The sequence below is a fragment of the Dryobates pubescens genome, chromosome 1, assembly GCF_014839835.1.
Source record: "Dryobates pubescens isolate bDryPub1 chromosome 1, bDryPub1.pri, whole genome shotgun sequence".
Taxonomy (NCBI): domain Eukaryota; kingdom Metazoa; phylum Chordata; class Aves; order Piciformes; family Picidae; genus Dryobates; species Dryobates pubescens.
Genome location: NC_071612.1, coordinates 9,753,202 through 9,773,938, shown reverse-complemented (window position 1 = coordinate 9,773,938; position 20,737 = coordinate 9,753,202). Strand labels below are relative to the sequence as shown.

General features: G+C 46.8%; 1 protein-coding gene across 1 annotated transcript in view; it reads left to right on the top strand.

Moving 5' to 3' along the window:
* FRMD4B (FERM domain containing 4B) overlaps nucleotides 1-20,737 on the top strand; it is a 92,356-nt gene that overhangs the window by 34,952 nt on the left and 36,667 nt on the right. The window contains exons 6-7 of the mRNA XM_054161248.1: nucleotides 10,184-10,240; nucleotides 11,275-11,297. Coding sequence (XP_054017223.1) covers nucleotides 10,184-10,240; nucleotides 11,275-11,297 — 80 coding nt within the window. The remainder of the gene's footprint in view (nucleotides 1-10,183; nucleotides 10,241-11,274; nucleotides 11,298-20,737) is intronic.

The window sequence follows — 20,737 nt, the reverse complement described above, 5'->3', positions numbered from 1 at the left end:
TTGCCTCAGCAGAAGCCCACAGCTTCTTCAGCAGAAGCCAGCTTATTTACTTTCAAGATGCATTCGATCCAGTGGCTTTTAACCATCAAATTAGGTCATTAAAACATCAACAATGTTTTATACTACTTGGTAAACTTGGTAAGTTTCAACTGAAGCACACATGGGACCAATTCTCATATATAAGCCTGCAGAATGTGGACAAGAGGATGCACAAAGGCATGTTGGATGTGCTCACGCAGCATGTCCAGGCTCTGTTGTGCTGTGGGGAGGGAGAGGCTCAGGCTGCAGGAATGCTGTCGGCTGCTGAATGTCAACAGACCCCCAGCCCCGGTGAAACAAGTGGCTGATGCTCACTGATGACAGTGAGGAATGTTTCCTGGCATGCCTCAGTTTGAATCCAGCTCCAGGAGGTGAGACCTGCCTCAGCTTAGCTTTTCCTTTCCTTTCTTTTTTTGTTCCTCTCCTTTCCTTGCTGCACTGAGGAAACCCCAAGGTCTCAAATAAGCAGCAACCTCCTCCTAGCCCACGTGCTTGGGGGTGCTCCTTAAAGCACAGGGTGTGCTGAAGGATGCCCTGCCAGGGCTGTATCTTAACCTGGATCTTTGCATGAAGCTTCTGCCCTGTGTGGGCCAGGAATGTGGCTCAGAGGATAAATGCTGCAATATCTGGAGGCTGAGAAACCCTGTGTGGATAAGATTGCTTAAAAGCCAGTCATGTTTTTGACTCTCACAAAGCTGCTTTCATAGTAGCTTGATCCCTGTCGGGGAAAAGGTGTGTGAAAAGCCCAAATGGTGCAGAGGTCTGATGCTTGAAGGAGTTTGTGCTCTTTTGACATTCCTGAGTGCTGTCATGTGTTGACAGCACAGCAGTGTGCAGGTCCCTGTACTTCTGTGCTTGTGCTTTCCCAAGCAGAGGGTAGGCAGGTGCTGTTGCCCTGCAAGTGAGATGTTTGGGCTGGATACACCATGAGAGCCAGCCAAAGGTGTGGGTGAATACAGCTGGTGCATTGGTGAAGTTTTGTGCCAGTCCCTCCTGGAGGGGATTTTTCCATGGCTTATGTGAGGTGCGGAGGCTGCATCAGAAATATGTTTGCAATATTCTTTGAGAGATCTGTGGGCACTCCTGTGTGCAAAATCCTCCAAGTGGCTGCATCTAATCAAAGAGAATGGTCCCTTCCAACCCCCATCACGCTGGCAGTCTGTGACTCTATAGGATCCTGCATCTTCCTAATGAAATCCAGCATCGCTGGGCTGGGCTGGAGCTGCTGTGTGGTGTGTGCTGGCTGTCTTGCTCCAGATAACTCCAGAAACGTTTTTCTTGCAACTGAATAAAAAAACCCTGAATAAATCATATAGTATAGCACATTAAATACATTATTAATTAGGTGATAAATTGCAAAACATGGATTCTGAATAATGGAATTAAAACCTGCATAAAGGGTGAGGGCTGGCTTTTGGTGCTGTGTAGTGCACAACCACACTCCTCTTTGCCTTTCAACTCCTCCTTCCTTCCTGCAAATCTCTTTGTTCCTTTCTGCACATTGGGTGCTACTTTCTCTTGCCAAGGGTTGGAGGACTCTGGAGCTTGTGCATTTTAGTGTTTCTGTAGACATTTTGGCAAGGAAGAGACAAGTTAGACAATAAAAAGTTCTGCAGCCAAAAATGTAATTCTGTTTTCCACCCCCTCCTGCGCTCTTCTACACAGTCAAAGCTCCTTTGTGCCTCTGGGACCTTTGCTGCCTTTCTCCAGGCTTGTGCATCCTCTGTCACCTGTGTTGTTCTCTGCACAGGCCCTTTGGCCTTGTCCTTAGCCCCTGTGAGCAGCTGGGGAGCTAGGGGAGCCCTCTTTGCCCAAAGCACTTGAGGGCCGAGACCTCAGTGTAGCTTTTGAGAGTCATGTTCTATCCGTGCTACAGTGATGCACTCACAGCAAAAATCACTGTGCACCCAGCATGGGATGTCCATGGCTGCTCCTTTCTGCAGTACCCTCATCTTAACCCATCATGACATCAGCACTGGCATCTTCTTTCTGCACAGTGTAGCCTAATGCTGGTTACACTGTGCTGGAACAAACTTCCTCTGCTGGATTTGCCCATGTGACCCATTCAGTGCTTGCTGGCCTTGCCCCCTGTCCCCATCTCCCTTGAACACAAGGGTAGATGTCAAGAAGGGGCCAGTCTCTTTTCAGTGGTTCCCTGTGATAGGACAAGGGGCAATGCACACCAGCTGGAACAGGGGAAATTCCACCTCAACAAGAGGAAAAACTTCTTTCCTGTGAGGGTCATGGAGCCTTGGACCATGCTGCCCAGAGAGGGGTAGAGAGTTTGTGGAGTCTCCTCCTCTGGAGACCTTCAAAACCTATCTGGATGCATTCCCCTGTGACCTTCCCTAAGCAATCCTGCTTTGACAGGAGGGTTGAACTCAATATCCAGAGGTCCTTTCCAACCCTTACCATTCCAATCATGATTCCATGATTTGTTGCTGCACCCACAACAGGACCCTGTGTTCCCCCACTGCTGATGTGTGCACAAACTTTGGCCTCCAGCTGCTGTAACAAAAGCTGTCAGTGTATTTGCCCTACCCTCCTTTCATGTTGAGCTGCCCATTTTCCTCTCTGGGCTGATGCTGCAGTCCCCAGGTATTCTGAGTCCTGTGTGGTCCAGCCAGCTGCCTGGCTCTTACTCTCCAGCATCTATGTTCTTTAGGTTGGAGCTTGGAGAAGCCATATGCACTGCCAGGAGCAGCTTGGGCCACCAAGCAAGAGGTGGGAGCTGGCAAAACTTACATCTTCAGGTCTATGGAAGGACCTCTCTTAGTTAAAAACTCATTTGTCCACATGTGGTTTGGAAGAATGCAGAGGCTAGAAGGATGCTTTGTGTGTGCCTAGGCTCTGATCTCTTTTTCAAGGCTTTGAGAACTGCCTGAAAACTTCCAGTGGTGACAACTTCAATTGAAAAGCTTTCTCTCCTGTCATTGACTTAAAGAAGCCGGGTTTAGATTTATAGCTATCTCCAAAATGTCCTGTACAGCTGGAATTTCAAACAGTGGCAGCCAAGCACTTGGTTTCAGGTGAAATGGGTGTCTCAGAAGCGATGTGTTTGCACAGGGATAGGGGAGCTGTGGAGCATATTCAGTGTGTTGTTGCAGAGCCCATGACCATAGCTGGGATGCTTGTATGGAGGTGGGTCAGAACTGGTCATGCACATGTTGATGATACACTTGGAAAGATAAATTAGTCTTTTCTTTCAAAACAGCCCCAGTTTGGAAAAATAACACCCTGCTTGGCTAGCAAAGTGCTGTCAAGTTTATTATGCATTGGAGCTAACCTCCATATAGCTCCACAGCCATACAGTTGACTCTCTGCCAGTCCTTAAAATACGTTCTGTAAACGAAGATCTTGGTCAAGTTGGCTGTGCTCCCTTTTTCCTCTCTATATTTGGGTGTTGGGGGCATTATTTATTTAATTTCCCATTTGCTTCAAGGACTTGTAAGAATTGCTTAAAAAAAAAAAAGAAAGAAAGAAAGGAAATGGAAGTTTTCAGAGGAGTCTGTAACCGTGAGAGCTTTCTGAACAGCAATGCTTGTAAGCCCTTGGCAGCCTGAAGACCAGTGCTTACCAAGAAGAGCTGTTGAAACAGACCCCTGGTGTGAGCATGAAGTCTGGTTGACTTCCAGCTTGTGGAGAGCAAAGTGGTCATATATCAGAGAGCTCTCAAAAGCTGTATAACAGAGATTTCCTGGTTCTCCCCCATCTCGAGGGAGAGGGGAACTTTTCCATGCAGCCTTGTAACACGCTGCCATCCCATTTCAGCCAAGGCTATTAAAATACTCTTGTCTACTGCCTGTATTTGCTCTTCTGCTCCTGAAGATGGCAGCTGTAAAGCCCAGGATGAGGATCAGCAGGACCACTTGGCCTTCTGCACCTTTAAGGCTGTTACATTCCATGGGCGTTGACAGCCACCTCCAAGCCCCAAACTGCTCAACAGCACATCAGCAGATGAGAAAGATGGAACATGGTTATGCCTGTGAACAAAACGGGACAGGAGCAGGAGTCAGGACCCACATGCTGATGAAAAGTGGCAGATCTCCATGGGCTCCTCTACTTGTTACCCAATGAGACCTCATATGAGGCTGCTCTGGTGGCTTGGGAGGGAGTCAGCCCATGGTGTTGGTATAGTCAAGGCACTCCACACAGTGCCTCCAGGGTGACTGAGGCTGGTCCAAGGCTGCCTGCTCTAAGGGTAATAGTACTCCAGGGACCTGTTGAGGCTCTTGCCAAGGCAGGTGAAGGTTGTGTCCCAGCTGAGCTGGACAGTTGCACATGAAGGTTTAGCAGCCAGGGTTTGCAGCCAAAGTTTCATACCTTGCATCTCTTGACATAGTCACCTCTTTCTGGGTCTAACTACCAGTGTTAATTGCAGTGGAGAGTTTTGTGCCTTTGATCTCTTGGCCACAGGGTAAAGATGCTGTGACAGCTCAGCCAGTTCTGGTTTTGGTGTGTGTTGGGTACTTCAGCACGGTGCTGGGGTGGAAAACGAAAGGCTGTGATTATATCTTAAGTCTAATGACACTCACCACTTAACCTGGCTTGCGAACAGGGAAGTATTTGTGTTCTTGTCTATTCTCTTCTTTTACTCTTGCATCAATACCAAAAAAAAGACAGCACTAAATGTGCTCCTGTTGCACTGAACTCTGCAGACAATTTTCAGAGTAACCACTGCTGCCCCTGGAGTTTCAGCCAAGTGATGGCTAAAGCACAAAATGCAAGCAAGGGAGATAAGAAAAGGGTGGCTTGACTGGCAGAGACAGCAAAATAAAGGGTGCAACAGAGAAACCTGAAGCTTTTGTTCACTACAAGGCACTACCAGCATTTATGTTTTTTTTTTTTTTTGGCTGGGTTGGCCTAAACCACTGAGATGGGAAGCAGCAGGTCCTGCCAGGAGCAAGCCATGGCGGCTGCTGCATGTGCACTGAGCTGTGTTTGCTCTCAAATCATGTTTTCATGAAGGTTGAAAGAGCTCTGGGCTTAGTGGATGAAATGAAAGATGTCAGGGCCATCTAAATGCTGTGAAGAAGGTGTGAGGTCCCCTGAGGAATTGATGCTGTGTCCCCCAATGGGGAAAGTGCAGCATGAGTGCAAATCTGAAGTGGTCTTTTCAGAAGGGTCAGAAGGACCAGCCTTTTAATTTGCTCCTTTCAGGGCTTGTATTCTGCATCTCCTGCTGGTCTAGTGTTTTACTTTCCCTTCCTAATGTGCTGGAGGCTGAATCTCACTTGACTGTGCTTTTTCCTCAGCCCAGTGTTTCTGCCTTTGGGAAACTAGTCCCAGCTGAGATGCTCAGCAAAATCTGGAACTTCTGATGCAGAAGGGAATGGGATGGGGATGGGATGTCCACTGCATTGCAGGGCAGCATGAGCAGCAGATGACGCCACTAGGATTGAGACATAGATGTGAATGCTGGTAACTGGGACAGGTGCTTGGAAGTTGAAGGCTTATTTGTTGCAGCCATTATTTGCCTCCTTGGTATAATTACCCAGCACAGCCACACCAACAGAGCCAGTTGCTGAATTTACCTGACCTAATTCCTCCCGTGCTGCCCAGCTCATGTCGTGTATCGGGCTGTGGCCAACAATCCCTCCCCAGCCCATCCCAGGAGCTTAGGCTGTCTTGTGCAGTCTCTGCTCCCAAAGAAGCCTTCAACACTGAAAAGCTACTAAGCTTTCTGTGCTGCTGGTACCTGTCTGTCAGGACACATCACAGGAATACTGAATCTCTTGTGGGAAGTCACAGGGTAAGGGCATGGGCTCTGGCATGACTTTGTTCACTTGTGCTGGGCCCACACCCAACTAATTGCCTCCTTTGGTTTGCACACCTTGCTGCAGACATTTGGGTCCTTTTTTTTCCCCCTCAGCCTAATTGCACCCTTCTTTCTCTCATCTTTTCTTAATCACTTTTCCATAAGCAAGGGTAATTACAGTCAACAATGTGGCTATCTTGAGTCTGTTGCATCATAGTGTGTGTATTTGGGGGTGTCTCCAGTTAATAGAAATTTATAAAGGGAAAAAGTGTGATGGTATCTCAAGTGTCCAATCATCACCCGGTGAAATGGAGCCTCTGGAGGTTCCATGTAGTTTGAGGAAGCTTTCCTTCCTTCTTCTGACTCTAAAGAGTTAAACATGACAGTTCCTGTGTTGCTTGGTTTTTAAAATCTGCTTTAATCTGAGCTTACAGCCTAAAGATTTGCTTAGCACAGTTAATGCTCATCTGACTATCTCCATTCTTGATCTGTGTTTTCATCAGGATTTCAGCCTTGCATCTCTCTGACAGTAAATTCTAGTGTTCTTGCTGTGTCTAATGAGGGTTCACTGCTCTATTCACGGCCAAGCTCGTGATTTTTATCACACTTATTAAGTCTGTGCCTATGCAGCAAAAGATGTGAGCTTCCATTTGAACTGGGGGCCAAATTCTGCCCAAGGGCTCTCAAGGCAGGGGTTGGTCTTTACTAGCTGCTAAGATAGTGACTAGTCTTGCTCTGCAGTAATTGCTGCCCGGTTTGGACATCTGCTACAACCTTTTATTATTCTGATGTTTGTCACAGAATCACCAAGTCAGTAATGATAAAAGCCACCACCAGAATCTGCTGGACCAAATGCAGTGTTTAGATAAGCCAGTGGCCTTTTGGAGAGCTACACCAGGGGCTGAATCTGTCTCACTGGATAAAATGACTGGTCCCTGTTCAAACTCTAATTGAAAAAGAGCAGTTTCATACCCTCCCTGGAGCTGTACCTGCTGCTCTCTTTAACCTTATTTACATACAAAATGTAGAAGGCTCAGATTCCATTACCTGAATTACATCCATCTACTTAACCTCCTGCTAGTGACCTTGTTCCCACTTGGGATAAACCTAGGAAAACCTTCCATCTTCATCTTCAACACATGGCCACAAGAGCTCTTGCTGCCCTGGCTCCCAGGGCCTCCTGTCTGCTCACTGAAGCCCCTGCTTACATTACCCTGGCAATTGCAGGCATTACAAATTCATCTTCTTACATTCATTCTCCCCATCTATTTTTGAAATTTGACCTTGCTGTTAAAGTGATGCTAAAGCAGAGACATCCCCCCCCTCCCATCCACCAGCCTTTAGGGCAGAGAGATGGATTTGAAATCCAACTATTGCCTGAGTGGGAAGAGCTGTGGTCCTGTGCTCCTGACTGATTTGTGTCCAAACTCCTTGACAGCCCAGGGCTGGATTACATTATAGCAATGGCCAATTGAGGAGCCAGATGGCAAATAATGTTATATTATGATGGAAAATAATTCCAGGCTCAGAGGAATTGTGCAAGAGACTGTCACTTGTAGAGCATTAGTCTGCTAGATAAAGGCTGAGCTGGGCTTTGCCATCCCTTGCTTCAAATCCTCCAACTGCTACTTAGCTGCTGTATGACCTCAGGGTAGTCCCTTCACCTCACTGAATCTCCCTTCCTCTTTGATTTTTAGACCTTTTAAAGGGTAGGGGTTCTCCTGATGGCTCTTTGGAGTGTTTTTTTAGTGCAGACCCTCCCTCAGAGTGGCTCCAGCCTCCAGCCAATGTTGTATGGCAATATGTGGTAATAATTAGGCCACCCTGTTCTGAGGTTTGCAACAGCTGTGTCTGCGGTGTCCTCCCTTTGCTCTGGCCAAGACACCTTCAGTGTCTTGTTTGAGAGAGGTCAGGTTAGAGAGGACCTTCTTACCTGTTCACTTCTCAGTATATCTTCAAAGCAAATGCATTAAAACTGAGGACATGGACACAGCAAAACCCTCACCATGAAAGCAAAGACTAAAACTTCATCACCTGAAGAAGGCAATCCCTTCTCAGCCTGTTTGCTCTCCCTTCTCAGCCTGTTTGTTCTCCCAGCACCCTAAATGAAGTGGTTTGTGGGATTACTCTTAGCATCTGTGGCAATGCCATAGCAGCTATTAAAGTGACCAGAATTTCTTAATGCTCATATTTCAGACCAAGTAAATAAACAGGGAAGAGTAGCCTGCTAATTACTATTGCTAATTAGTTAATGGTTGTGAGGTGCTTTGAAGATGAAAAGTGATGGAGTGCTTGGTCATTAAGTCCCAAACACTCCAGTAACAGCAGCAGCAGTAGCAGCCATGGCTATGGCTCAGCAGAGACTCGGTGCTGCAGTAGCTCAAGGAGAGCAGCAGAGTTTTTCTTGGAGCCAGCAACAAAGAGAAGAGGACCTTTGATGTGAGAATTGCATTTGGATAGTTAAATCTCCACGAGTTTCTCCTACACTTAGAAGGTGATGAGCCACATGTAGCCAATTCTGCCTTGGGGCAGGGAGCTGGTCCTTAGGATGAGCTTTTAAGGTACCTTCTGGCCCTGTTTTCCCGGATTTTGTGATGGAGGGACAACTTCGGTGATCCAGAGCCTGTCTTTCCTGCTGAGCAGAGATTCCCTGCAATAGTAGTTTCTCATGTCTGGGTTCCCTGCCTGCTGGTGCTGGAGAGCATGATGCTGGGATGAGCTGATCTCCTGTAATCCTCCCATGGCCACAGTGAGGAGGCTGAGCAGATGCAATTTAAGCTTTAAAAAAAGGCAGCTTGGATGTGCATGACAAAGGCTAACCTGATACAGACCTGGAAGTAACAAAGTCCCTTAAAATTGCACCTATGTGAAGAGTTTCTGTGCGGCAATCTTTTCCTTTTCTCTTAAGCATCGAGATGAAAGAGATGTGAAGGAAGGATGAACTTCAAGCTTTTTTTTTTTCCCTCTTAACTTGTGATGTGCCCCTCCTCTTCTTCTAATAAAATATGTCTGGGAATGCTTTGGAGGCTCCTTCTGCATAGCTGTTGCCACACCTGTTGGGAAGGGGAAATTCCTCCTGGTCTGCCGTTGTGGAGCAGCCCGGGGGAGCGCTGCTGCTGGAATGTTTTGCTGACAAAGCTGGCAAAAAACTTCCTTTCCATGAAAATTGAATTATTTGTTTGTTCACTTTTGAATTTAGTCTCTGTGGGCCAGACCTGCAGCTGTGGTAAATTAGCTCAGCTCCAGATGTGCCCTATATATTTCAAGATGTCATTTCCCTGTATCTGTATGTAACTCTGTCGGTCTTCCTGCTGCCCTGGCTTTGGCACTAGTTCAGCTTTTGATCTGCTTTGTCCCCTTGTTCAGCCAACAGAGCTTGGGGACAGAGGTTGTGTTGGGCTCTGGGTGGCAGGAGACAGGCATTGTGCCCACTACCTTCACATGCAGAATGTCAGTAAGAACAAAAATGAATCTGTATTGATGGGCTCAGTTTGTTCTATACATGGTTTGCTGGATGCAATAGTTGTAAGGGCTTTGAGTTCAAGTAGGCATCTCCTTGACTCTTCCACCATTATTGCTGGTCCCAGTATAGAACCAAGACCAGGGTTTCTGTGTGGAAGAAACTTTGAAAGATTGCACTTGAGTTTGCAAGGAGAGGGGACAAAAAAGGATCCTTGTGTTGTTTTGATGTTTTGGCATGTATCAGCTGCACACCTCTGAAGTCACCCAGTGCATAGTGCTGCTGCAAAGCTAGGACTGGGTCAGGACACTGGCTTTCAGCATGGGGGGCTATTCTGAACACCAGTTCATTAAACTGCAATTGCAGTGTGTGTGCAGGAGTTGGAGCCTGTAAGATCCAGGCTGCACGGGGCGCAGGAAGCTGAGTTTATGCTACCTTTGTGATTAATAAGAATTACTTATCTAGCATCAGGGGTGTGGGTACCACCAACACAACAAAGAGCCACAGTCCCTGCCCTGAGGAGCTGGTGTGCTTTAAGACATAGAAATACCTCTTTCAGCCCCGCCTGCTCCACGATGAGCTTGTCGTGTGCATTTTGCAGCGTGCAGGCTGCATGCAAATGCAATAACCCACAGCAGCGGCCAGTGGAGTGCAAGAAAATAGAGATTGTAAAGAAAACGCGTGAGGGAGAGAAAAGGGAAGGCGAGAGAAGAATTGGGGGAGGCAGGAAAGTCCTGTCACGGTGTGTGTGTACACAAACCAGCGGGGGTCGCGGCGCAGGGGATGCGGGGAGGGGACTGCCCGGGTGCCGCCTCCTCCCGCGGGCGGGACTCGCCGGGGCTGGCACCGAACGCTAACCTCCCCCCCCTCCCCCCGCAGAGGTGTGGAGAGGGCCACGGTTCATGTTCTGCTCTTTCCCTGCACAGGGGCAGATTGAAGTGCAAAGTGAGACCGTCTTCAAATTGGCAGCCCTGGTTTTGCAGGTAAGCTCCTCTTCCTCTGCGTGTGGTGGGAGTCTGGGTTTACATTAGCTAAGCCGAATTCTACCTTTGTGGGGTTTTTGTACACCCCTTCCATAAAGACAAAACTTTGCAGCATTGTTTATAGTCTCTGCAACCTGGAAGGGGGTTGGCCAAAAAAGTTGGGACCTGTTTTTACCTTAGTGACAAGCGAGAAAAATGTTTGTTGGAGGAATTTGAAATTGAAAAACTCATTGAGTGGAGTCATTTCTTTGGGCAGGTTTCCATGCAATTTATCACCTCCTCTAATTTAAATGTGTTCTGGCAATCTGGGAAGCAAAGAGTTTAATACTGTAGCTAAATTTGCTGTGTTATGCCTGTGAATCTTGCAGAACATATGTTTTTTTATCCCTCTGTTATGTCAAAATACATTGTCAGTTTTTCTTCTCTTTAATCAGTTTCTGTCATAGTCCCATACTTACCACTTTCTATGAAATAAAATTTCATGGATTTCTTTCTTCTGACCTGATATTTTGGGGCTCTTTGAAAATTCTACCTTCGGAACGCTGGGGTGCTTTGTTTGTTTGTTTGTTTCCCCCCACCACCACCGTCCCCATTGCATTCTCAGTTGCAAAGCGCTCCAGCAAAGCTGCAGAGGCTTGATCTGCCTCAACTGTTTTCATCCCGAATGAGCACAATTCCTCTTAACTGCTGACCTGCTTCAAAGTCGACCTTCAGCTGGGTGTGCTCAGCCAGGGAGAGAATTGTATTTCACTTCTCGTGCAGTAAAAGTGACATTTGATTTGCAATGTGAAATTCATCCCCATTTTGCAAGCGGTTTTATTTATGGTGTTAGGTGGACTACCAACAGCTAGAAGTGTAAAGGGCCAGGTTCTGCTCTGGCTCACAAGCAGGCAGCCCCTGTGCTTTGCATGGAGTGTAACTGGGGTCAGGATCTGGCCACGGAGCTGTGGGAGTGGGGAAGTGAACAATGGTGGGAAAATCGAGGAGTTCTGAAGAGATCATGTTTTAATTCTGTCACTGTTTTTCAATTGTAGGAAGCTAAAGGGGACTATTCCAGGTAATAACATTTTTCTTTCTAATACTGGTGTGCTTGATGGATGTGTTTTTCCCGGTTGGCATTGTACTGCAAACAATCAAAAACAGGGGTAAAGTCCAGCCGTGGGCAGTGGCTGGAGAAAGTGAAATGTGCTGCTAGGCTGGATAAAATCTGAGCCTGCAGGGTGAGTAATGCCTTCTGTGAGCATCTCTGAGTCAAAACAGTTTGTCAGGCCATCCCTCTTCATTTCCCTCCCCAGAAAATGGGTGCCTAAGTGACTCGGGGACGAAGCCCTCACTCTTTCTGACCAGAAAGCCTGTGCCTTGCCCTGTGCCTTGGGCCCATCTGGGTGACCTTGCCTGCAAGACTGCTTGGAGGGTGGCAGCGCAGGCAGAGGGACGCAGAGCCCCTCAGCTGCCCGTGCTGGAGATCAATGAGAGCCTTTCTTCTGCAGCTGCCCCTCGGGGCCTCTCCCTTCCCACACTTGACCTGTCAGTTGTGTTGTAGCTGGTGTGCGACCCAGTTGCTGGGCTTTAACTGTCTAATGCTGCACCATCAGGCTGGGCTCACCCTTGGAGATTGCTTTTTTTTGTGTGCACCGGTTCTGATAACTGGCCGCAGGGAGGAGGTGGGGTCGTACTCAGGCCTGTTAGAGCCAAAGAAAAGACCTTCAATTAGAAACAGCTCACTAAGCAAACAGAAATTCAGGAGGTTGGCTTGGTCACGTTAATATTATACTACTTGGTGAGTGTCCCTGTAGAAAGCAAGATGTGTTTATGCTCTAGCTACAACAGCTTTCAAAAACCATGCTTTGAGATTGGTCAGTTAAGAGTTACCTGCTCAAACACAGGAGCAAGTCACATCTGACTGCCAGAGCCTCCAGCAGCAAGGTACTCTGCTTTTTTTGTCAGTGTGCAGTGGTCAAGTGTCAGTGCTGCTGCCCAAGACCCCTTTTTGAAATGCTATTCCTTTCTCTACTGAGGGATGTGCTCTGTGAAGACCATCACAACCTTCACCTCCTTTTTGTTGTCGTGCTCTCACACCTGCAGGGAGGAAAAGATGTCCTTGTGACTGAGATCAATTGGATGGGCTGGCTGTACAGACAATTTCTGTTCCTCTTCATGCTCTAGACCTCCTTTGTGACCCACAGCATATTGCTTATAGTCACAGAGTGCTACAGGGTTCTCTGAAAAGGCTGCTTATCTCACCTGATCTCCCAAGGACACTAAACTTAGTTTAGGCACAGAGAACCAGAAAATCATTGCTCACTTGCAGCAATGTAGTAGCTTGCAGCAAGAAGTAACTTGCTAAGCTGTAGCAACTCGTGGTATGTGCTCTCAGTTCTCAAGAAAAGGGGTTAAGGTTAAAAACTGCCTTTGTGGTGAAAACCTCCCTGAAGTGGTTTAAACTTAACACTGACTCCTTATCATTTGCCATAAATAGGTTTGTAAGTATTGCTTCACACACCCAAGAACCGTGGCCGCGGTTATTTTCCATGCCTCCGCAGACACGCTGCAAGGAGTGGATTGCCTGTGGTTGCCTTCAAGTGTGTTTCAAGAAAATCAGAGGGAAGAATACTCTGCAATAAAAGTGATTTCCAAGTGCAGCTCTCCCCCTAACAGTTGCATGCAAATAGCTGCAGCAGCGGTTGCCTCTGTTAAACAAAACATATGTTATGGCTCCGCAGCAAAGGAGCGTGGCCAGCTGTCCCAGGCACAGTGAGCACAGCAGAAGTGAAGGAATTCCATTTTACGTATCACAAGTGGTCGTTTGGACCACCACTGATAAAGCACTAGCCTAATTACCAGCATATCTTAACAAAGATACTGTGGGACTGCTTTCCTCTGCCAAACTCACCAGTGCTGCAAAGAACAGTTCCATGGAACAGTGCTGCTTGTGCAGTGTGCTTGCCTCCATCTGTGGTTTCTTGGGCTTGGCATGTTCATTCTCTTCTGTTGTTTGGCAATTCCACTTTGAATCACTTTCAGGAATGTGGCACTTGCACCATTTGTGCATACGTGAGAGCACAGGGGTGAATTTGTTTTCCTGTGTACAGGGTTAGTGCTGAATGAACGCAGGTAAGCGCAAGAATTGCCTCAAGTTCTAGAGATTAGCTTTCTGGAAGTGACAAATGGGCCAGTCTGGGCAATGCAGGTCATCTCTGCCTGGCTGATTTCTTCACACATCCTCTAGGGAGCTTCTCCATAGGGACACATCCTTTGGTGAGGTCACTGAGTGGCACTCACACTGACTTCAGCTGGGAACAGGCAGGTCAGTACCAGGGTCCTAACGCTTCCAACACCTGTGTCTCTGCAGTAATCCCTTTCCCAACCCACTGCTCTGAGATAAAGTCTTGATGGCAGAGAGCAGCAATCTCCCAGAAACACCCTCCCTTACTCTGTGGTGAGTGGGTGAGCACATTCTTTTGAAATCTGTTTATTTTCAGCGAGCAAAGCTGACATGTAGGTGCCTGGAGAAAGTAAAAACTCTTGATTTCTCCGCCACAAAGGTCACTCTGGAGGGACTTTGCAGTCTGGTAGCGCTGACAGCATGAAAGTATCAGGGCCTTTAGAGTTTGGCTCTTGCAGGTGATTTGCACTAGGATGCTAGGACCTTGTGCTGGGATTTTAGCACAAGGGTATGCACCTTGTCATTCAGAGAGAGGCTTTATTAGGATAAATCACCCAAGTCCCACTTGAGAGGATCCTGCCTTTCAAGACATCTTGCTAGTACTTAAAGTACCTGCTTCAAAACTGCACCCACAGCATGTCCTTGCATATGTTCCTGTCTTGGGCAGCCCTGCTGTCTCAAAGGCAGTCTAAAAGGATTGCAGGCCACAGGAGGAATGATTAACAGAGATGACAGTCAACTACTATCACTGTAGCTCACTGTACACCCAGTTCCTTTTCCTGTTTACTGAACTGGTGATCCCAGCCAAGATAATAACCCCCTGTGTGTGCTGAAGACCACATTGCAGGGATGCCCAGTGAGCTGTTCCTCTCCCCGCTGCATGGGTCAATGCCACGGACAGAGCAGTTCCTCCCAAGAGTCCTGCAGCTCTGATGGTCCCAGCAAGCCTGGGATGCTGCAAGTCCATGGCTCTCTGCCTACCTGTGCAATGACCAGGCAGGTTTTGCTCAAGAGGAGGGATTTGACTCCTGTTCATTTCTCACAGCTCATCTATGGCTTCCAGTTGACTGCTGCTCTGTTGAAACTGAATTCCTATCAGTTTTTCTCCCGTGATAAGAACCTCCAGGAAAGTATTAGTCATTGATAGTTTGGAAACGCTTGGGTTAGTTAATTGCACTCCTCCATTTGCATTTGCAAATGGAACAGGAAAACCTGCAAGCCTGACTTCACTACATCTTGAGTTTTATAAAGAGAACTTGGTTCAAGCTGCAGCTTCTAATATGGCTCAGCTTTGGGGAGGGAGAAGTCCATGTTCTATTTATTTTAGTAATTGTATTTACATTTTCAAGTAAGCCAGTGTCTTGGCAGGCAAAATAACAGATCAGCCTGGTAATTATTCACCATGTAAATATGCAACATATAAAGTCTTGCTCCTTGGAAAACAAAAGACATAGCTGGTTTTAGTTTACAGACTAAGCATCTGCCCTCAAAAATGCTGTACAATAATATTTAGTATGATCTTCCTCTGTAGCATGATGAGAAGAGCCAGTTTATAACAGAGATGGCCTAAATGTTGTCCTTTAAGCATTAGGAAAAGCTTTATTAAAATCAGATTAGCTGCAAGGGCTATGTAAGGAAAGTAACTTTATTTTTAAAAGGGAAAAAAAAAGAAGTTTATCTTCTGACTGATAATCTTGGACTGTATTTTTGCCCCATTTGTGTTTCCAGGACTGAAACCCAGCCATGCTCCCTGAAAGTTAATTAAATTGCTGGAGGAGGGCTTCCATTTTCTTTAAATAGCTGACACATTCGATTTTGATTCTGGCCCGTGGGCTGCAGAGATAACTCCCGACTGGTATAACATAACACAGCCAAAATACTGAATTCCTGATAGCTGACATGTGCAAGGCACCGGGCTTTATCATTACATAGGCTGATAAACACAGTTTGCAAAAGGAAAAGGTTGGTGTGAGAGATACTCCTGCAAACTCTGGCTGTGGAGTAATTGGCTCAGAAACCCCCGAATTTACAAACTTCAGTGAGGAAACAAATGAAGTGCTGGCTCTAGGTGCAGAAAAACTGCTACTAACAGTTTATTCCTGATTAAGAGTGATTGCTGGCTGTTGGATGTTTTTTTGGGGGGTTAGCATTTGCTTGACTGTTTTGCCAGACAAACTGGAAAATCTCTTGGTAGAAAAGGATGTGGGAATAACAACCTGGGCAAGTGCTAGAAACTAGCTGCTTGGAAGAAGTTAATAATTGATCGTAAAGCACCTGTTCAGTGTGCTGCTTGCCTCAGCCTTAAGGTAGCTTCAGAAACAGGACACACCTGAGATTTATCAGAGGCAGCTGGTCCAGCCTGTTTGTGATAATCTCACCAGACTCTGGGTGTGGCTGTGTCCAGGGCTGAGGTCGAAGCAGAAGCGCAAATTTGGGCCAAATCTTCCAGTTGTTGCTACTCATTTCTCTCAGATTTTCATCCTGAAGAGGTCTCCGAGTGCTCAAGGTAGATCCACAGGGCATAACCTGGTCTAGTGGAAGGTGTCCCTGCCCGTGGCAGGGGGATTGGAACTAGATGATCTTTAAGGTCCTGTCCAACCTAAAGCATTCTATGAATCTATGAATGGAGCCTACCGCATGAGTGCTAGCTCCTCGTGTGTGCTCAGGCTATGGGTCCAGGCTAGAGATGGCCTAAGGAAAGCCCTAAAATGGATACAGCATGGGAGTCATGTCCTCAGCACAAAGTCTTTTGCTCCACAGACCTCCTCCTCTTAGGCTGCCCTGAAGGAAGGAGATGTGTTGTGAAACATTCACTTCAAGGTCTTCTCCGGGCTGTTGGGATTGGCGGTGAGTTACAAGGCAGAGGCCAAAGACCTGAGCACAGTGTGGATGTTTCTGTTCAGCCCCTGAGGATTTCATTGCACAGGTGTCAGTGGGTGGCACAGAAGAGGTGACGGGGCACATAGGATACACTCTCAGGACATCCATCTGGTGCCTGTTGTAGCCAGCACCATGGTTTAGTGTTTGACTTTTCTCCTCTATGCAAGTGCACTATTAAAATGCCTGTGCACTGATATTTGCAGAGCCTTTCTCCAGCAGGACCCCGTGGGCTGTGTCTGCCTCACTGGAAATCAGTGCTCAGCACTGGTGATACAGTTGTGCTCCTTGTTTGCCCAGTGAGTCATTGTGTATTTTGCCTTTCAGCTGCGACTCTGCACACTTTTTTTTCTCTGAATACCTCTCTAGGCACTTGCTCATGAACCATTAATTCTGCCTCACTCAAACCCAGCCCTCTGCTTTTCCTGAGCTCACTTTTTTTTGAAATGAAGAACTAATTTGAAGCAAGATGAGCAAAGATTTATTAACTTAGAACCTGTCTGCTGAGGAGGTTGAGTGTTTACTTCCCTTTATTTTGGAACATCTAATGGGCCAAGGTAGTAAATAAGTTTGGAGAAAGTCCTGTTTGAGGTGTATTTCATGAAATAATGATTCCTTGACAGGTATCAGATATCCACTATCCCAAAGAGCTCTCTGCTTAATTGAATTTTATACATTCTTCAAAGAAAAGCTGCTTGAAACCAAATAATTTTTCTTCAGCAGTGTGCAAGTTTTGCTTTTCTTGATGAGTCAATGCAGTTCATTTTATGGTCCAGTGCACTCTAAGGAGCAGGTAGCTGAGGAAAGGCAGCAGGCAGAGGGGAGCCAGGCAGGAAGCTTCTGAACTTGATCTCCTTGAGAACTTCCTAGATGAAAATGTTCTCTCCTGGTGTTTTATTTTTCAATAAAAGGTGGAAATTCACTGTGCAAACCAGGTGCAATTACAAAAAAATGAATTAAGACCCTCATTTTCTGCTAAACTTCTAACAGCAAGAGATACTCTCTTGTTTTTTCCTGCTGGTGCTGCTTGTAGGTTCATACAGCTCAGGGCAGAGCAAAGTGTACAGACTATTTGCAGTGATGTAATGGCCAGTGGCATCCTGGCCTGTATCAGGAACAGTGTGGTCAGCAGGAGCAGGGAGGTCATTCTGCCCTGTACTCAGCACTGAGTACTGTGTCCAGTTCTGGGCCCCTCAATTTAGGAAAGATGTTGACATGCTGGAATGTGTCCAGAGAAGGGCAACAAAGCTGGGGAGGGGGTTGGAGCACAAGTCCTAGGAGGATAGGCTGAGGGAGCTGGGGTTGCTTAGCCTGGAGAAGAGGAGGCTCAGAGGAGACCTTATTGCTCTCTACAACTACCTGAAGGGAGGTTGTAGCCAGGTGGGGGTTGGTCTCTTCTCCCAGGCAACCAGCACCAGAACAAGAGGACACAGTCTGAAGCTGCACCAGAGGAGGTTTAGGCTGGAGATTAGGAAGAGTTTCTTCACAGAAAGAGAGATTGGCTATTAGAATGTGCTGCCCAGGGAAGTGGTGGAGTCACCATCACTGGAGGTGTTCAAGAGGGGATTGTATGTGGCACTTGGTGCCATGGTCTAGTAGTCACGAGGTCTTGGGTGACAGGTTGGACTTGATCTTTGATGTCTCTTCCAACCTTGTTGATTCTATGGTTCAGCATTAAAATGTGTTGCCTTTTCCTGTTGTAAAATCAGGTTTCATGGGTTTGGTGTTGTCATGTGTTTACCTCCTTTCTGTGGAGCATCTGGAAAACTTCAGGTCTGCAGAGAGTATCTCCAGTCTTTCATTGTCACCTGCAAACAGGAGTCTGGGCTCTGGTCTGACTCTGAACAACATCCTCACTTCAAGAAAGCAAAAATAAACCTCTCCATCTTTTCCTTCCTGTGCTGGTTGGGATCTGTCACATGGGGTCTGTTTTGTGCTGTAAGGAAATGGAGCAGCAGCTTTTCAGCCTCAGCGTTTTTTGCCTTTGCAGATTTGTCAGGTCCTTATCATTATTTGGTGGTGTTATTTTTCTTGTGGTTCCATGTACCTCTGTATCAGCACACAGGGCTGTGCCAACAAGCTTTTAACTTTGCTGCTGTACTCAGACATGCTAAAACCTCACAGCTAATAGGGCTAAGCTGACTTTTGTGTGAACAGGAAGAAAGTGTGAATGTTAGAAATAACAGTCTGCTGTTGCTAGGAAGGGTTTGGGATCCCTCAGACATTGTATCAGCTGGGAATAGTTGGCTTTTGCTCTGCAGAAAATCCCCAGGTAAAGCAGAGCTGTTCTGCTTCCTGTCTGGTCTAATAGGGAAGCAGTGCTACCATGTGCTGTTAGTATGGCTGAGCAGCTCTGTGAACATGGATCTGCTCTCCCAGATCCATGGGACTGTGAGCCACCTCCAGTGATAGGTGTGGTGTTGAAGGACCAAAGGGCTTTATCTTCAGAATATTCCTATTGCACATCAAGAGCTGTAGAAGACAACCTGAGAATTTAGGGCAAGTTCAGGTCATGAATTTTCTCTAGCCATCAAGAACTGCTTCCTCAGCACCCCATTCCTCACCTCAAAGTGGGAATATGGAACAGTGCCTCGTTGGCCAAAGTTTCTCTGGGAGCACCTTACATCCTCATTTGTCTGGGTCCCATGTCCTCACCTAGAGAAGTGTGTGCATATAGCTGATATGAGAAGTGTTGCTTGCTCTTTGGTGCTCTTGGTCTGCCTTTCCAAAGGCAATGGGTAGGGTCACCCAAGAGCAGTGCTGCTGCTGCTTTTTCTGAGTGCCAAGCACAGCTTGGGAAGCAAAGACATTAACTTAAAGCAGTAGGGCTAGAGGTGGAGGTCAGGCCTGAGGATTCAAGGCTGTGATCCAGCCTGTGCTAAGTGTGGGAAAGAGTTGTCAAGCACCAGCCACCCTTTGTGTCTTGTGCAGGTCCTTAAAGCTGTTGTGGCAGCACTGCATGAGAATCCACAGCATGGCTGCAGCAAGCCTGGCACTGAAAAAGCCATCTGCACTGCTTATCATGTTCCTTTTCACGTACAGGGTTTGGAAGGCTTTTAGAAATGGTCCTTCAAATACCTTTCTGAGCAGGCAGTTGTTATCTGGAATTCAAGTGGCAGACTTTGCAGTCCTGCCCCAGGCGAAGCTCCCCACTGCCTGAGGGGGTTCAGGTTCAGCTCTGGCTGTCCTGTACCAATGGGAGTCCCTTGTTCGTGGCCTTTCCGGATCCTGCTTTTCCTTCAATAGAAAAATAACTTTCTTGAGTGTGCTAGCAGACCATAAACTGAAAGGTTGGGAAATGATGGGAAACGTCTGGCATTTGTCACAAAAGAGGATTTGTCAGCAAGCACATTTCAAAATCCTGCTGCCAAGATCCTGCTGCTCTGACATACTCATAAGCTGTTAAATCCATCGTCTCTCCCTGTACCTTCCCTGCTCTGTCTTCCTTCCCCTCATTTTTTTTTCCTCTTGCACTTTTAACCCCACTCATTCTTTTTCCACCCCCTCTTGGCTTGCTGCTTCCTCCTCACACCTGTTTCTTGTAGTACCTTGAAAGGCAGACCAACCTCTGTAGGAGTGAGAGGTTGCCATGCTTTGCCCTCCCATTTATTTCAGAGCAAAACAAAAGCTTACAGAAAAGGCACCTGTTGGTGAAGGAGCCCAGCTGCAGTGTGAGGGTCTATGTTGCTGACTCTCATCTGTGAATGTTGGAAACAGGAGCAACTTAGAGTGGCATCACCAGTCTGGTCACTTTAGAAAGTCACTTTGGGACTTCAGGCTAGGGTGTGGGCAGCAGTAAAACAAGTTGCTCAAAGAGGTAGATGCCCCATTCCTGGAAACATTCAAAGTCATGTTTTACAATAGAATTAACCAGGTTGGAAAAGACCTTTGTGATCATCAAGTCCAACCTATCAACCAAAACCATCTAATCAACTAAACCATGGCACTAAAAGACTCATCCAGTCTCTTTCTAAACATCTCCAGTGATGGTGACTCCACCACCTCCCTGGGCAGCACATTCCAATGGCCAATCACTCTTGCTGTGAAGAGCTTCTTCGTAACATCCAGCCTAAACCTCCCTTGGCGCAGTTTGAGACTGAGTCCTCTGACAGGTTGTAGTGGGGTTGAACTGGATGACCTTTAAAGGTCCCTTCCAACACAAACCACTCTATGATTCTATGAGCACAGGATGTTCCTGTACTGTTACAGCATTGCTTGTAATGGCATGGCAGAGGAAGTCAGTGGTTATCCTCAAGAAGCAGGACCATTACTAACGTCATTTAAGTAACCTGACTAGCCCTCTGACAGCTTAGACCGTAAAGCTTTTAAGTACCTAGTCTGTGTGCGACTTCTGTGTATTTCTTTTGCTAGCTCTACATATCTTGAGCAGAGTAAGAGAAAAAAATCCTCATGGGAAGTTTGTGAAGCATCTTCACGATGCAGGGTGATTCCTT